This window comes from Hordeum vulgare, chromosome 5H (genome assembly GCF_904849725.1).
Source record: "Hordeum vulgare subsp. vulgare chromosome 5H, MorexV3_pseudomolecules_assembly, whole genome shotgun sequence".
NCBI lineage: Eukaryota > Viridiplantae > Streptophyta > Magnoliopsida > Poales > Poaceae > Hordeum > Hordeum vulgare.
Window position 1 is genome coordinate 525,412,334 of NC_058522.1, and position 17,477 is coordinate 525,429,810.

At 47.8% G+C, this 17,477-nt stretch overlaps 1 protein-coding gene across 2 annotated transcripts; it reads left to right on the forward strand.

The window, feature by feature from the left end:
* Positions 1-1,088: 1,088 nt before the first annotated feature.
* LOC123452186 (cadmium/zinc-transporting ATPase HMA3-like) lies at positions 1,089-4,435 on the forward strand. 2 transcript variants are annotated; one of them, XM_045128790.1, is made up of 6 exons: positions 1,089-1,507; positions 1,630-1,985; positions 2,090-2,345; positions 2,421-2,886; positions 2,965-3,170; positions 3,273-4,435. In XM_045128790.1, the coding sequence occupies exons 1-6, from the start codon at positions 1,258-1,260 to the stop codon at positions 4,253-4,255; spliced, it is 2,517 nt and encodes an 838-aa protein (XP_044984725.1). In that variant the 5' UTR covers positions 1,089-1,257; the 3' UTR covers positions 4,256-4,435. The 2 variants fall into 2 exon arrangements, with proteins under 2 accessions (XP_044984725.1, XP_044984726.1); XM_045128791.1 differs by having other exon boundaries at positions 1,090-1,507; positions 3,276-4,435.
* Positions 4,436-17,477: the final 13,042 nt, after the last annotated feature.

Below are 17,477 nucleotides of genomic sequence, written 5' to 3' on the forward strand. Positions count from 1 at the left end.
AAACACACTTTATAAGTGGCGAATCCAAGGGGGGTGCTTCAATAGGCTTGAGCCTCTCCCCAAATTGAAAAACAAAATTTACAAGTATTCATCATAAAAAACTTAACATTATCTGAACTAAAAAAACTGAAAGTAAGTGTTTTTTTCTTCACATCGTTAACATTGAGCCTTCTCTTTATTTCTTTCAAGATTCATCCCTGCACTCTATTATGTGGGATATCCACTGTGGCTACATATTAGATCCAGCATAAGAGGTAGAAGAGACCTTGTGGACGCAACTCATATCGGCAGCCACATGTTTCAAATCGAACGACGACAGGTTAGCGTGGTGCCGATGGTCTTGGAGGCCACGCCTATGTATCCATCATTTTAGTTAAGACTAGTTTGAACTTAGGATGAACTGGTTTACAGTCATCGGTTTGTAATGTACCATATCATGTTTAAATTTCATCTGTTTCGCTTCATTGTTTCATATTTGTGCGTGGTCCATTTCAAATGAACCGGGCATTGGTGACATCCCAGGTGGGACCCCTGTGTTGGCCGGTTCACTTCGTATTGTCCAGGTTGTCATGTCACCCTGAACTCGTTTTGAGACAAAATCACTATTTTGACCTTAATCGGAAACCATAACATAAAATGAACTCTACATGAAACTATTTCACGATCTGATCCTTTTGACAATGACAGAAACCGTGGCGTTTCTTCTTCACATAGAAATGCCAAAGTGGTCCTCGTTGCTGCTCACGTAAAAACGCCGAGATAGCTCGTGTTGCGGACCATACGGAAACGCCATGGGCCTTGGCGTTACTGCCGAGGCTGCAAACACCATGAAGCTTGGCGTTGCTGCTCAAAGCAGTGGCGTTTCCATGTGGTTTGCAACGTGAGCTATCACGGTGTTTCTACGTGAGCAACGCGAACCATTTCGACGTTTTTATGTGAAGATGAAACGTCACGATTTCTGACGTTGCCAAAAGAATCACATCATGAAGTAGTTATGTAGAATTTATTTTGTGCTCCGAAAATTTGTTGCTTTGCCGGCCGGATTTAAGTTCTCCGAGGATGTGGATCACCAAATTCCAGACTTGTCGCTGCCAGTGGCCGCCGTCGCTTTCACTGACGGCAGGATTGCGTGCATCTTGTAAGTTGTAACCCAACCTCTGCTCTTCTTCCAAATCATCCCTGGTTCTGTCGTTGACTTATTGCTATCTCTCCTTTGCCTTTGTTTTTTGCTGTTCGTCCGCCGGCGTCTCCGGATCGATGACGGGCAGCGGCGAGTCGTACCCGGCGCTCGAGGCGAGCCTTCTGTCCGACGAAGCGGCGGCGTCGGCGAGGAGGAAGTGGGAGAAGACGTACCTGGACGTGCTGGGCGTGTGCTGCTCGGCGGAGGTCGCGCTCGTCGAGCGTCTGCTGGCGCCGCTCGACGGCGTGAGGGCGGTGTCCGTCGTCGTCCCCTCCCGCACCGTCGTGGTCGAGCACGACCCCTCCGCCGTCTCGCAGTCCCGTATTGGTAACCAATCAATCCGTCCCCTCTCCTGACCTTACTTACCCTGATCTGAACCCAGAATCGCCATGAAAGAAAGCTTACAAGTCGATCTCAACGTGTTTGTTGCCTTGTCCGGAACGCATCAGTGAAGGTCCTGAACGGGGCGGGCCTGGAAGCCTCGGTGCGAGCCTACGGCAGCAGCGGGGTCATCGGCCGATGGCCCAGCCCGTACATCGTCGCCTGCGGCGCCCTCCTCCTCGCATCCTCCTTCAGGTGGCTCCTGCCTCCCCTGCAGTGGCTGGCCCTGGGGGCGGCCTGCGCCGGCGCTCCCCCGATGGTTCTCCGAGGGTTCGCCGCCGCCAGCAGGCTCGCGCTGGACATCAACATTCTCATGCTTATCGCTGTTGTCGGTGCCGTCGCGCTCAAGGACTACACGGAGGCAGGCGTCATCGTCTTCCTCTTCACCACTGCAGAGTGGCTCGAGACCCTGGCCTGCACCAAGGTACTACAGTTACAGTATGAATGAATGAATGAATCCTAGGTTACTTTCCATGATCGATGGAATCAATGTGATTTTTCCTAACAGAAAGTGTGATGTGCTATCAGGCCAGCGCCGGGATGTCGTCGTTGATGAGCATGATCCCGCCGAAGGCAGTCCTCGCCGAGACGGGCGAGGTTGTCAATGTACGCGACATCGATGTCGGCGCCGTCATCGCGGTCAGAGCAGGGGAGATGGTGCCGGTGGACGGCGTGGTTGTCGACGGGCAGAGTGAGGTCGACGAAAGGAGCCTCACCGGCGAGTCGTACCCGGTGCCCAAGCAACCGCTGTCCGAGGTCTGGGCCGGCACGCTCAACTTGGACGGTAAAACTAGCCTGTTCCTTCTCTTTCTTGAAGGCGACGACGTTATTGCGGTGATCTGAGCATGTCCTCCTGCAGGTTACATCGCCGTGAGGACAAGTGCCCTCGCCGAGAACTCCACGGTGGCCAAGATGGAGAGGCTGGTGGAAGAGGCGCAGCAGAGCAAGTCCAAGACGCAGCGGCTGATCGATTCCTGCGCCAAGTACTACACGCCCGCCGTGGTGTTTCTCGGAGCAGGGGTGGCACTGCTGCCGCCGCTGGTGGGGGCGCGCGACGCGGAGCGGTGGTTCAGGCTGGCGCTGGTGCTGCTGGTGAGCGCGTGCCCGTGCGCGCTGGTGCTGTCGACGCCGGTCGCGACGTTCTGCGCGCTCCTGACGGCGGCGAGGATGGGGCTCCTCGTGAAGGGAGGGGACGTCCTCGAGTCGCTGGGCGAGATCAAGGCCGTGGCGTTCGACAAGACCGGCACCATCACCAGAGGGGAGTTCACCGTCGACATTTTCGACGTGGTCGGACACAAGGTTCAGATGAGCCAGCTTCTTTACTGGTATGTCCACCATTCCCACACCTCTGGGCATTGAAATTTTCACTGATGAAAACTTGAGACGAGAGCTTCTTCTCGCAGGATCTCAAGCATCGAGAGCAAATCCAGCCACCCAATGGCGGCTGCGCTGGTGGAGTACGCGCAGTCGAAATCCATCGAGCCGAAACCCGAATGCGTCGCTGAGTTCCGCATCCTTCCCGGCGAGGGCATCTATGGCGAGATCGACGGGAAGCGCATCTACGTCGGGAACAAGAGGGTCTTGGCAAGGGCATCCTCCTGTCAGACAGGTGAGCTGAGCAGAGCAGAGCAAACATTTTGTACCACGTGCTTGATCAATGAAGTTTGAGAAGCAAACTGATTTGACTCAACTTTGTTGCGTACTCGATCAGCAGTTCCAGAAAGAATGAATGGTCTGAAAGGCGTCTCGATCGGCTACGTGATCTGCGACGGGGACCTCGTCGGGGTGTTCTCGCTCTCCGACGACTGCCGGACCGGCGCGGCCGAAGCGATTCGAGAGCTGGCGTCCATGGGCATCAGCTCAGTGCTGCTCACGGGGGACAGCGCGGAGGCGGCCGTGCACGCGCAGGAGCGGCTGGGAGGAGCCTTGGAGGAGCTCCACTCCGAGCTCTTCCCGGAGGACAAGGTCCGGCTGGTGAGTGCGGTGAAGGCGAGGGTTGGCCCGACAATGATGGTCGGCGACGGCATGAACGACGCCCCGGCGCTGGCGATGGCGGACGTGGGCGTCTCCATGGGCATCTCCGGCTCGGCCGCGGCCATGGAGACCAGCCATGCGACGCTCATGTCTAGCGACATCCTCAGGGTCCCCGAGGCCGTCAGGCTCGGCAGGCGCGCCTGCCGGACTATCGCCGTAAACATGGTGTCCTCGGTGGCCGCCAAGGTCGCCGTCCTCGCGCTCGCGCTCGCCTGGCGCCCGGTGCTGTGGGCAGCGGTGCTCGCCGACGTGGGGACGTGCCTGCTCGTCGTGCTCAACAGCATGCTGCTGCTGGGGGAGGGGGGCGGACGCCGCGGAAAGGAGGAGGCGTGCCGCGCCACGGCTAGGTCGCTGGAGATGAGAAGGTCTCAACTCGCCGCCGTTTCACCGGACGCTGCCACTAAAAGCGTTGGAAAGACGGGCGGCGACGCATCGAAAGGCTGCCATTGTTGCCACAAGCCTATCAAGTCCCCTGAGCACTCGGTTGTCATCAACGTACGGGTAGACGAGCAACGTGAAGGGCCGACGGACGCGACATGTACGCCGGCTAAAAATGTCGAAGTCACCGGACTTGTCGACGCCTCCGTAATGCCTGCTTCATCGAGCTGCGTGTCGGGAGGAGGATGCTGCTCCCGTGAAAAAACAGGTAGGAACATGTAGCAAGGGTAGCGTGCAAGGAAATGGCTCCCGTTGGTGGTGGCGATATACGTGGAAAGTGGCAACGTACATCCACCAAACTGGTTTGAAGTGTTCAAACATTGATGTACAAAATGATGTTGAAAAAACATGTTGTACATACTGTGGTAGCCATGAATTGATTAGTTATCGAGCAGTGTAAAATATGTGTTATTAACATGAATCAATAGCTTGCTAACTATGGTAGAAAAGGCTCGATGAAAATACCGGTAAACAACCATGATTGAATACATAAATTCTACTCCCTCTGTGAACTAATATAAGAGCATTTAGATTACTACTAGCAAAAAAGCCGTGCGTTGCAACGGAAGAGAAAATAACACACGCTTTGAACGTAATATATTAGCACATTTGTGTTGTCGACGATGGCCTCAGTGCTCAGACAACGAAAACGCGTTTGAATGTACAATCACTCGGAATAAGATGAGAAATATGTTGTTTCTCCCCACGAGATTTTCCAAAGGTGTGCATGTGTGGTTAACGATGTTTTCTTTCCTCTCAATTTGGTTTTAATTTAATGAATATTTATTGCAATTCGTATGGTCGTCAGAAAGGGAGAGAAAAAAGATAGTGCATTACAGATTAAGTTTGCATCAAAAATAATATTTAACAAGTATTCGACAGCTACAAATAACATCCTATTTAGATTCTACACATTTTTTCAATCAAATTTCATATATAACATGTTAAAATCGGAGTTACGGTTTAAAAGATATGGATAATTTTGTTTTAGATAAAATATAGATTGATTAACTAAAAAGTCAGGGTTTTTTTTGTTAAAACAAAAAAACGTTTCGGCTGACTTAAATAAGGATGGCGGGTTGATTACCTGAAACATCAAGGAGTTTTCTGTAAAGTGTAAAAAAACGGTTCGGCACTAAAAGATGGACCGCGGGTTGATTATCTAAAACTATGAGGACTTTTCTGCAAAAGGACAGAAAACGGTTCGTTCTGACTTAAAGTTGGACTGCGGGTTAATTAACTGAAACTGCGAGGGCTTTTCTGCAAAATGACCGACGACGGACGACAGACGACAGAAGCGCTGCGCGCTTTATTATTAGGGGAGATAAAGCAGTGTTCTGAATGCTTTTATATTAGTTTACGGAGGAAGTACATTTTTAAAAAGTTGGTCTCGCAAAAGGAGTCCGAGTGTTGATTGTAGCCGCGGACGGGCACCAACCCCATGTTGAAATTTGAGATGTGCTTAGGGCCCATGAGACAATTTCAGAAAATCACTAAGGATCCATGTAGGTGGTGACATGACAAGGGATGATGGAAAGTTTAGTCTCATCCCGTTAGTGGAGAAGGAGTTAGACTCCTTTATAAGGGTCTTTCTTCTACATGCTATTGGAGTATGAGAAGAAAAGAGGCCCTCGCGCATTCCTCCTCCGTCGCCCGTCTCGCCACGCCATGCCATGCCTCGTCACAACGCGTCGCGGGTTGTGGAAATGGTTCGAGCTGAGCTTATACCCACATGTCTCTCCACCTGGCAGCGCCTATCGCGACTGATCGCATCCGTTCGTGTGCTTCATCTACGTCCGCGTCGTCTTCGCCATCGTCATGTCTTCACCAGCCGACAAGAAGGCAACTGAGGACTTTGCCGCCGACACTGTTGCTGCGTTTATCACGCTCCTACTTATTATTGTCGATGATTTGCGTAGATATATTTACTATCTGCCTAGTACGCGATGCTATGATCAATTATCAGTATGTGCTTAGTACACTTCATACCATGTTAGTGATTTACTCGTGGATTAATATAATCGAGAAATTTCCTATTTACTTAACAATCCAAAAACCTAATGTGCGTAGGAATTTACCTTATGGCTCACGGCTATGAACGTGTTCTGGGTAGTCGGTGTGACTCCTACAGGAACGATCACTCCTAAACAGGAGAAGGCGTTCACGCAGGCCACCGTCAGCTTTCTTGGAGCAGTTCTAAGCGTGATCGGAGACAAGCTTGTTGACGCATATTTACATGTGCGAGTTGCCAAGGACTTGTGTGAGGCGCTCGAATCTAAATTCAGGGCCACCGATGCTGGGAGCAAGATGTATGTTATGGAGCAGTTCCATGATTACAAAAATGTTGAGAACCGTCCTGTATTGGAACAAGCTCATGAGATAATATGCATTGCTAAAGAACTTGAGGTTCTTAAGTGCGATTTAGCGGGCAAATTTGTCGCGGGGTGTATAATAGCTAAGCTCCCTAATTCCTGAAGGAAGTTTGCTACCACTGTGAAACATCACAGGCGTGAGTTCTCAGTAGAGGATATCATCGGCCATCTAAGTGTTGAACATCACTCGAGAGCAAAGGAATCACATGGAAAAGCGGTTGAAGGTCCTTCTATTGCCAATATGGTACATCAAAGGAACTTCAATTCCCACAAGCCCAAGGGAAAGAATTATGTCCAACAGAATACCGACTTTAAGATGAAGGGAAAGAAGTCATTCAAGAAGAACAAGAATGGAAATGGCTGCTCCAATTGTGGTTCTGAGGAACATTGGACTAGTAAGTGCCCAAACAAGTACAAGAAGCCAGGACATGACTCAAAGTCTGCCAATATGATTGTGAGAAACAACGAAAGTAAAGTGTGTCGATTCCCACATCTAGGTTATACCTCCCAACCATGCGAATTTTAACCGGAATGATCCGTCGAACTTGGTGTTGAAGTAGACAATACCTCCAAGGTATCTATCTAGCATTATTCCAACACTCCTCAACCGACACAAAGAACTACATGAACAACTAGAGGGACAATCATGCTAGCGACATCCATGATCTTGATGAAGTCTAGAGAGAGAGAGGGAGTGAGGGAGTGAGAGAGATGTGGCACCTTGCGCACCTCGAGTCCTGGTAGACTAGGACTCCATGTCGACTTGCATCCCCCTGTTGGAATTATGCCCTAGAGGCAATAATAAATGTAAAGTTATTATTATAATTCCTGTATCAAGATAATAGTTTATTATCCATGCTATAATTGTATTGAATGAAGACTCATTTACATGTGTGGATACATAGACAAAACACCGTCCCTAGCATGCCTCTAGTTGGCTAGCCAGTTGATCGATGATAGTCAGTGTCTTCTGATTATGAACAAGGTGTTGTTGCTTGATAACTGGATCACGTCATTGGGAGAATCACGTGATGGACTAGACCCAAACTAATAGACGTAGCATGTTGATCGTGTCATTTTGTTGCTACTGTTTTCTGCGTGTCAAGTATTTATTCCTATGACCATGAGATCATATAACTCACTGACACCGGAGGAATGCTTTGTGTGTATCAAACGTCGCAACGTAACTGGGTGACTATAAAGATGCTCTACAGGTATCTCCGAAGGTGTTAGTTGGGTTAGTATGGATCAAGACTGGGATTTGTCACTCCGTATGACGGAGAGGTATCTCGGGGCCCACTCGGTAATACAACATCACACACAAGCCTTGCAAGCAATGTAACTTAGTGCAAGTTGCGGGATCTTGTATTACGGAACGAGTAAAGAGACTTACCGGTTAACGAGATTGAAATAGGTATACGGATACTGACGATCGAATCTCGGGCAAGTAACATACCGAAGGACAAAGGGAATGACATACGGGATTATACGAATCCTTGGCACTGAGGTTCAAACGATAAGATCTTCGTAGAATATGTAGGATCCGATATGGGCATCCAGGTCCCGCTATTGGATATTGGCCGAGGAGTCTCTCGGGTCATGTCTACATAGTTCTCGAACCCGCAGGGTCTGCACACTTAAGGTTCGACGTTGTTTTATGCATATTTGAGTTATATGGTTGGTTACCGAACGTTGTTCGGAGTCCCGTATGAGATCACGGACGTCACGAGGGTTTCCGGAATGGTCCGGAAACGAAGATTGATATATAGGATGACCTCATTTGATTACCGGAAGGTTTTCGGAGTTACCGGGAATGTACCGGGAATGACGAATGGGTTCCGGGAGTTCACCGGGGGGGCAACCCACCCCGGGGAAGCCCATAGGCTTTGGGGAGACACACCAGCCCTTAGTGGGCTGGTGGGACAGCCCCAAAGGGGCCTATGCGCCAAGAGAAAGAAAATCAAAGGAAAAGAAAAAAAAAGGAGGGAAGAAGTGGGAAGGGAGGGGGACTCCTCCCACCAAACCAAGTCCAACTCGGTTTGGGGGGGGAGTCCTCCCCCCCTTGGCTCGGCCGACCCCTTGGGAGTCCCTTGGACCCCAAGGCAAGGTCCCCCTCCCTCCTCCTATATATATGGGGCTTTTAGGGCAGATTTGAGACGACTTTCTCACGGCTGCCCGACCACATACCTCCATAGTTTTTCCTCTAGATCGCGTTTCTGCGGAGCTCGGGCGGAGCCCTGCTGAGACGAGATCATCACCAACCTCCGGAGCGCCGTCACGCTGCCGGAGAACTCTTCTACCTCTCCGTCTCTCTTGCTGGATCAAGAAGGCCGAGATCATCGTCGAGCTGTACGTGTGCTGAACGCGGAGGTGCCGTCCGTTCGGTACTAGATCGTGGGACTGATCGCGGGATTGTTCGCGGGGCGGATCGAGGGACGTGAGGACGTTCCACTACATCAACCGCGTTCTCTAACGCTTCTGCTGTTCGATCTACAAAGGTACGTAGATCACTCATCCCCTCTCGTAGATGGACATCACCATGATAGGTCTTCGTGCGCGTAGGAAATTTTTTGTTTCCCATGCGACGTTCCCCAACAGTGGTATCATGAGCTAGGTTCATGCGTAGATGTCTTCTCGAGTAGAACACAAAAGGTTTTGTGGGCGGTGATGTGCGTTTTGCTGCCCTCCTTAGTCTTTTCTTGATTCTGCGGTATTGTTGGATTGAAGCGGCTTGGACCGACATTACTCGTACGCTTACGAGAGACTGGTTTCATCGTTACGAGTAACCCCCTTTGCTCAAAGATGACTGGCAAGTGACGGTTTCTCCAACTTTAGTTGAATCGGATTTGACCGAGGAGGTCCTTGGATGAGGTTAAATAGCAACTCATATATCTCCGTTGTGGTGTTTACGTAAGTAAGATGCGATCCTACTAGATACCCTTGGTCACCACGTAAAACATGCAACAACAAAATTAGAGGACGTCTAACTTGTTTTTGCAGGGTATGATTGTGATGTGATATGGCCAATGATGTGATGTGATATATTGGATGTATGAGATGATCATGTTGTAATAGAAATATCGACTTGCACGTCGATGGTACGGCAACCGGCAGGAGCCATAGGGTTGTCTTTATACTAACATATGTGCTTGCAGATGCGTTTACTATTTTGCTAGGATGTAGCTTTAGTAGTAATAGCATAAGTAGCACGACAACCACGATGGCAACACATTGATGGATGATCATGGTGTGGCGCCGGTGACAAGAAGATCGTGCCGGTGCATTGGTGATGGAGATCAAGAAGCACGAGATGATGGCCATATCATGTCACTTATGAATTGCATGTGATGTTAATCCTTTTATGCACCTTATTTTGCTTAGAACGACGGTAGCATTATGAGGTGATCTCTCACTAAAATTTCAAGACGAAATTGTGTTCTCCCCGACTATGCACCGTTGCTACAGTTCGTCGTTTCGAGACACCATGTGATGATCGGGTGTGATAGACTCAACGTTCACATACAACGGGTGCAAAACAGTTGCGCACGCGGAACACTCGGGTTAAGCTTGACGAGCCTAGCATGTGCAGACATGGCCTCGGAACACATGAGACCGAAAGGTCGATCATGAATCATATAGTTGATATGATTAGCATAGGGATGCTTACCACTGAAACTATACTCAACTCACGTGATGATCGGACTTGGGATAGTGTAAGTGGATCATGAACCACTCAAATGACTAGAGAGATGTACTCTTGAGTGGGAGTTTAGCATATAATTTGATTAAGTTGAACTCTAATTATCTTGAACATAGTCTAAGTCCACTTTGAATATATTTGTGTTGTAGATCATGGCTCACGCAAGTGTCATCCTGAATTTTAATACGTTCCTAGAGAAAGCTAAGTTGAAAGATGATGGAAGCAACTTTGTAGACTGGGCTCGTAATCTTAAGCTAATCTTACAAGCTGGAAAGAAGGATTATGTCCTTAATGCTGCGCTAGGAGATGAACCACCCGCTACGGCTGATCAGGATGTTAAGAACGCTTGGTTAGCACGTAAGGAGGACTACTCAATAGTTCAATGTGCAGTCTTGTATGGCTTAGAACCGGGACTTCAACGTCGCTTTGAGCGTCATGGAGCATTTGATATGTTCCAGGAGTTGAAGTTTATCTTTCAGAAGAACGCCCGGATCGAGAGGTATGAGACCTCCGATAAATTCTATGCTTGCAAGATGGAGGAAAACTCGTCTGTCAGTGAACATGTGCTCAAAATGTCTGGGTACTCAAACCGTCTAGCTGAACTGGGGATTGAACTCCCACAAGAAGCTATCACTGACAGAATCCTTCAATCACTGCCGCCAAGCTATAAAGGCTTTGTGTTGAACTACAACATGCAAGGGATGAACAAGTCTCCCGGCGAGTTGTTTGCAATGTTGAAAGTCGCAGAGTCTGAACTCCGTAAAGAGCATCAAGTGTTGATGGTGAGCAAGACCACTAGTTTCAAGAGAAACGGCAAAGGCAAGAAGGGCAATTCGAAGAAGAGCGGCAAGCCTGTTGCCAATCCGCCGAAGAAACCCAAGGCTGGACCTAAGCCTGAAACAGAGTGCTTCTATTGCAAGGGTATGGGTCACTGGAAGCGCAATTGCCCCAAGTATCTGGCAGATAAGAAGGCGGGCAAAGAAAAATCAGGTATATTTGATATACATGTTATTGATGTGTACTTAACCGGCTCTCGTAGTAGTGCCTGGGTATTCGATACCGGTTCTGTTGCTCACATTTGCAACTCGAAGCAGGAACTGCGGAATAGACGAAGGCTGGCGAAAGACGAAGTGACGATGCGCGTAGGAAACGGTTCCAAGGTTGATGCAATCGCCGTCGGCAGAGTGTCACTTCAACTACCATCGGGATTAGTGATGAACTTAAATCATTGTTATTTAGTGCCTGCGTTGAGCATGAACATTATATCTGGATCTTGTTTATTGCGAGACGGTTACTCTTTTAAGTCTGAGAATAATGGTTGTTCTATTTCTATGAGTAACATCTTTTATGGTCATGCACCGAATGTGAGAGGATTGTTCATATTGAATCTCGATAGCGATACACATATACATAACATTGAGACCAAAAGAGTTAGAGTAAACAATGATAGCGCCATATTTTTGTGGCACTACCGCTTGGGTCATATTGGTGTAAAACGCATGAAAAAACTCCATGATGATGGACTTTTGGAGTCACTTGACTTTGATTCACTTGACACGTGCGAACCATGCCTCATGGGCAAGATGACTAAGACTCCGTTCTTCGGAACGATGGAGCGTGCAAGTGACTTGTTGGAAATCATACATACCGATGTGTGTGGTCCAATGAGCGTGGAGGCACGCGGCGGATATCGTTATTTTCTCACCTTCACTGACGATTTAAGTAGATATGGTTATGTCTACTTGATGAAGCACAAGTCTGAAACATTTGAAAAGTTCAAGCAATTTCAGAGTGAAGTGGAAAATCATCGTAACAAGAAGATCAAGTTCCTACGGTCTGATCGTGGGGGTGAATATCTGAGTTTCGAGTTTGGTGCTCACTTAAGACAATGTGGAATTGTTTCGCAGTTAACACCGCCTGGAACACCACAGCGTAATGGTGTGTCCGAACGTCGTAATCGTACTTTGTTAGAGATGGTGCGATCTATGATGTCTCTTACTGATTTGCCGTTATCATTTTGGGGTTATGCATTAGAAACAGCTGCATTCACTTTAAATAGGGCACCATCGAAATCCGTTGAGACGACACCATACGAACTGTGGTATGGCAAAAGGCCAAAGTTGTCATTTCTTAAAGTTTGGGGATGTGATACTTATGTCAAAAAGCTTCAGCCTGAAAAGCTGGAACCCAAAGCGGAAAAGTGCGTCTTCATAGGTTACCCAAAAGAGACAGTTGGGTACACCTTCTATCTCAAATCCGAGGGCAAAGTGTTTGTTGCTAAGAACGGAACTTTTCTCGAGAAGGAGTTTCTCTCGAGAGAATTGAGTGGGAGGCAGATAGAACTTGACGAGGTTGTCGAACCTCTCATCCCTCTGGATGGTGGCGCAGGGCAAGGGGAAACCTCTGTGGTTGCGACGCCGGTTGAGGAGGAAGTTAATGATGATGATCATGAAACTCCAGTTCAAGTTTCTGTTGAACCACGCAGGTCGACGAGATCACGCGCTGCTCCAGAGTAGTACGGTAATCCCATCTTATCAATCATGTTGTTAGACAACAATGAACCTGCAGGTTATGAAGAAGCAATGGTGGGCCCAGATTCCAACAAATGGCTAGAAGCCATGAAATCCGAGATAGGATCCATGTATGAGAACAAAGTGTGGACTTTGGAGATACTACCTGAGGGCCGCAAGGCTATTCAGAACAAATGGATCTTTAAGAAGAAGACGGACGCTGACGGTAATGTGACCGTTTATAAAGCTCGACTTGTGGCAAAGCGTTTTTCACAAGTTCCAGGAGTTGACTACGATGAGACTTTCTCACCCGTAGCGATGCTTAAGTCCGTCAGAATCATGTTAGCAATAGCTGCATTTTTCGATTATGAAATCTGGCAGATGGATGTCAAAACGGCGTTCCTTAACGGTTTCCTTAAGGAAGAGTTGTATATGATGCAACCCGAAGGTTTTGTCGATCCTAAAAATGCTGACAAGGTGTGCAAGCTCCAGCGATCCATTTATGGACTGGTGCAAGCATCTCGGAGTTGGAACAAACGCTTTGATGAGGTGATCAAAGCATTTGGGTTTATACAAGTGGTTGGAGAATCTTGTATTTACAAGAAGGTGAGTGGGAGCTCTGTGGCGTTTCTAATATTATATGTGGATGACATATTACTGATTGGAAACAACGTAGAGCTTTTGGAGAGCATAAAAGGTTACTTGAATAAAAGTTTCTCTATGAAGGACCTAGGAGAAGCTGCTTACATACTAGGCATTAAGATCTATAGGGATAGATCAAAACGCCTGATAGGACTTTCACAAAGCACATACCTTGATAAAGTTTTGAAGAGGTTCAAAATGGAACAGTCCAAGAAAGGGTTCTTGCCAGTGTTACAAGGTACGAGATTGAGTAAGACTCAGTGCCCAGCAACTAATGAAGATAGAGAGCATATGCGCTCCGTCCCCTATGCTTCGGCCATAGGTTCTATCATGTATGCAATGCTGTGCACTAGACCGGATGTTAGCCTGGCCATAAGTATGGCAGGTAGGTTCCAGAGTAATCGAGGAGTGGATCACTGGACGGCGGTCAAGAATATCCTAAAGTACCTGAAAAGGACTAAGGAGATGTTTCTCGTGTATGGAGGTGACGAAGAGCTCGCCGTAAAAGGTTACGTCGATGCAAGCTTTGACACAGATCCGGACGACTCTAAGTCGCAAACCGGATACGTATTTATTCTTAATGGGGGTGCAGTAAGCTGGTGCAGTTCCAAGCAAAGCGTCGTAGCAGATTCTACATGTGAAGCTGAGTACATGGCTGCCTCGGAGGCGGCTAAGGAGGGTGTCTGGATGAAGCAGTTCATAACGGATCTTGGAGTGGTGCCAACTGCACTGGATCCAATAACCTTGTTCTGTGACAACACTGGTGCCATTGCCTTAGCAAAGGAACCAAGGTTTCACAAGAAGACCAGACACATCAAACGATGCTTCAATCTCATCCGCGACTACGTCGAGGAGGAGGACGTAAATATATGCAAAGTGCACACGGATCTGAATGTAGCACACCCGCTGACTAAACCTCTTCCACGGCCAAAACATGATCGACACCAGAACTGTATGGGTGTTAGATTTATTACAATGTAATTCACATGGTGATGTGAGGGCTAAATTATTGACTCTAGTGCAAGTGGGAGACTGTTGGAATTATGCCCTAGAGGCAATAATAAATGTAAAGTTATTATTATAATTCCTGTATCAAGATAATAGTTTATTATCCGTGCTATAATTGTATTGAATGAAGACTCATTTACATGTGTGGATACATAGACAAAACACCGTCCCTAGCATGCCTCTAGTTGGCTAGCCAGTTGATCGATGATAGTCAGTGTCTTCTGATTATGAACAAGGTGTTGTTGCTTGATAACTGGATCACGTCATTGGGAGAATCACGTGATGGACTAGACCCAAACTAATAGACGTAGCATGTTGATCGTGTCATTTTGTTGCTACTGTTTTCTGCGTGTCAAGTATTTATTCCTATGACCATGAGATCATATAACTCACTGACACCGGAGGAATGCTTTGTGTGTATCAAACGTCGCAACGTAACTGGGTGACTATAAAGATGCTCTACAGGTATCTCCGAAGGTGTTAGTTGGGTTAGTATGGATCAAGACTGGGATTTGTCACTCCGTATGACGGAGAGGTATCTCGGGGCCCACTCGGTAATACAACATCACACACAAGCCTTGCAAGCAATGTAACTTAGTGCAAGTTGCGGGATCTTGTATTACGGAACGAGTAAAGAGACTTACCGGTTAACGAGATTGAAATAGGTATACGGATACTGACGATCGAATCTCGGGCAAGTAACATACCGAAGGACAAAGGGAATGACATACGGGATTATACGAATCCTTGGCACTGAGGTTCAAACGATAAGATCTTCGTAGAATATGTAGGATCCGATATGGGCATCCAGGTCCCGCTATTGGATATTGGCCGAGGAGTCTCTCGGGTCATGTCTACATAGTTCTCGAACCCGCAGGGTCTGCACACTTAAGGTTCGACGTTGTTTTATGCGTATTTGAGTTATATGGTTGGTTACCGAATGTTGTTCGGAGTCCCGGATGAGATCACGGACGTCACGAGGGTTTCCGGAATGGTCCGGAAACGAAGATTGATATATAGGATGACCTCATTTGATTACCGGAAGGTTTTCGGAGTTACCGGGAATGTACCGGGAATGACGAATGGGTTCCGGGAGTTCACCGGGGGGGGGCAACCCACCCCGGGGAAGCCCATAGGCTTTGGGGAGACACACCAGCCCTTAGTGGGCTGGTGGGACAGCCCCAAAGGGGCCTATGCGCCAAGAGAAAGAAAATCAAAGGAAAAGAAAAAAAAAGGAGGGAAGAAGTGGGAAGGGAGGGGGACTCCTCCCACCAAACCAAGTCCAACTCGGTTTGGGGGGGGGGAGTCCTCCCCCCCTTGGCTCGGCCGACCCCTTGGGAGTCCCTTGGACTCCAAGGCAAGGTCCCCCTCCCTCCTCCTATATATATGGGGCTTTTAGGGCAGATTTGAGACGACTTTCTCACGGCTGCCCGACCACATACCTCCATAGTTTTTCCTCTAGATCGCGTTTCTGCGGAGCTCGGGCGGAGCCCTGCTGAGACGAGATCATCACCAACCTCCGGAGCGCCGTCACGCTGCCGGAGAACTCTTCTACCTCTCCGTCTCTCTTGCTGGATCAAGAAGGCCGAGATTATCGTCGAGCTGTACGTGTGCTGAACGCGGAGGTGCCGTCCGTTCGGTACTAGATCGTGGGACTGATCGCGGGATTGTTCGCGGGGCGGATCGAGGGACGTGAGGACGTTCCACTACATCAACCGCGTTCTCTAACGCTTCTGCTGTTCGATCTACAAAGGTACGTAGATCACTCATCCCCTCTCGTAGATGGACATCACCATGATAGGTCTTCGTGCGCGTAGGAAATTTTTTGTTTCCCATGCGACGTTCCCCAACACCCCCCCCCCCCAAGTCTCCAAGGGGGATCCAACTTCGTCCCTTTGTGGCACCTTGTCCCCTAAGGAAGTGGTGGGCACTAGGCACGTTCTAGAACATTCTAAAAGATTTCAAAGTCTTCTTAGACCATTTCAGAAGATTCCTCCACCTTTCGGGAACCTTTGCAATTCCATTGGGACACTTCGGGACCTCCTCAAGCACTTTCGAGGTCATCTGAAACACTCTCGAAACCCTTCTCTCTCATTCTCTCTCGTAGTGCTTCTACATACCACTAGTCATTAGGCGTGTGACCCTATAGGTTTGAGAGTACGCGAACATGTGTGGAACAACTCCCGGTCGATCAAGATCATTATCGAGTGAATCTTTTGTTATCGCAAACAATTTCCTTTGCCTCATGGTACACTACAAAACACAAGGCGAGACTTTTAATAGTATCCCCCTGATCAACACCTCGATTACTATGCCTAGTTATTCTCGTTATTGGCTTGTACTCTTTTCTCATTTTTTTATTACAATATTCCCATGAATAACATCTTAATCACTGTAACTGGTCACGCAATGCTAGGTGGTGTAATACCGAGTGAGTCCAGAGTATATCTCTCCATCGCTGGAGGGGCAAATCCTAGTCTTGACACATCAAGCACTAGGACATATTCTTCTGGCGTACCCGAAAGTCGCCTTTATAATTACCTACTTATGGAGTAACATTTGGCAACCCCAAAGTAACCATCTCTAGTATCAAGGTCTACGATATTAGCATGGTCTAAGAATGCAAGTAAACGTTAACACTCTATTTGAAAATACCGATGATAGATTGACGACATGATCTTATAGTATTTCGTAAGTTGGGTCTATCCACACTACTGCTAGTCTAACAATGTGTTCTTATTATTGCATGAACCCTTGTTACTTTAGAAATGCCAATAGTTAGGGAAACATAACTATCAACAATACATGATCTAGTCCAGAGGCATGACCAGGGAACTGTTTAGCGTTTCTTTCTACACATGCAACTAATTTTGCATCTGAATCTCATATTAAAGTACCATTGTCATTCTAGCATAGGAATGTGAATTTAATCATGAATACGGAAATAGAATAATAACACTTTTATTATTACCTCTATAACATGTGCTCAACAGGAAAACACCGAACCAAAGTGCAAGCTCTTTGCCTAGCTCCTACTGTTTCTGAAAGCCCTTATTACGGATCTCCTTGCTGCTCGTTGGTGGCCGCAAGAGGAGTCTTGCAACTCACGAAGTTTAAAATTAACAATCACCCTGCAAGATTTGTTTTTTTGTTGGAGGCATTGTTGCGAGCTGCCTTTCAATTGCTATATATTTGGCATTAGTTTTCTCATG

Bases quoted from the DNA above. Each gene is read 5' to 3' on its own strand.
- LOC123452186 (XM_045128790.1), top strand. From the start codon at position 1,258: ATGACGGGCAGCGGCGAGTCGTACCCGGCGCTCGAGGCGAGCCTTCTG. The intron at 1,508-1,629 runs GTAACCAATCAA...GGAACGCATCAG, and splicing joins CGTCTCGCAGTCCCGTATTG to TGAAGGTCCTGAACGGGGCG. The intron at 3,171-3,272 runs GTGAGCTGAGCA...GTACTCGATCAG, and splicing joins GGCATCCTCCTGTCAGACAG to CAGTTCCAGAAAGAATGAAT.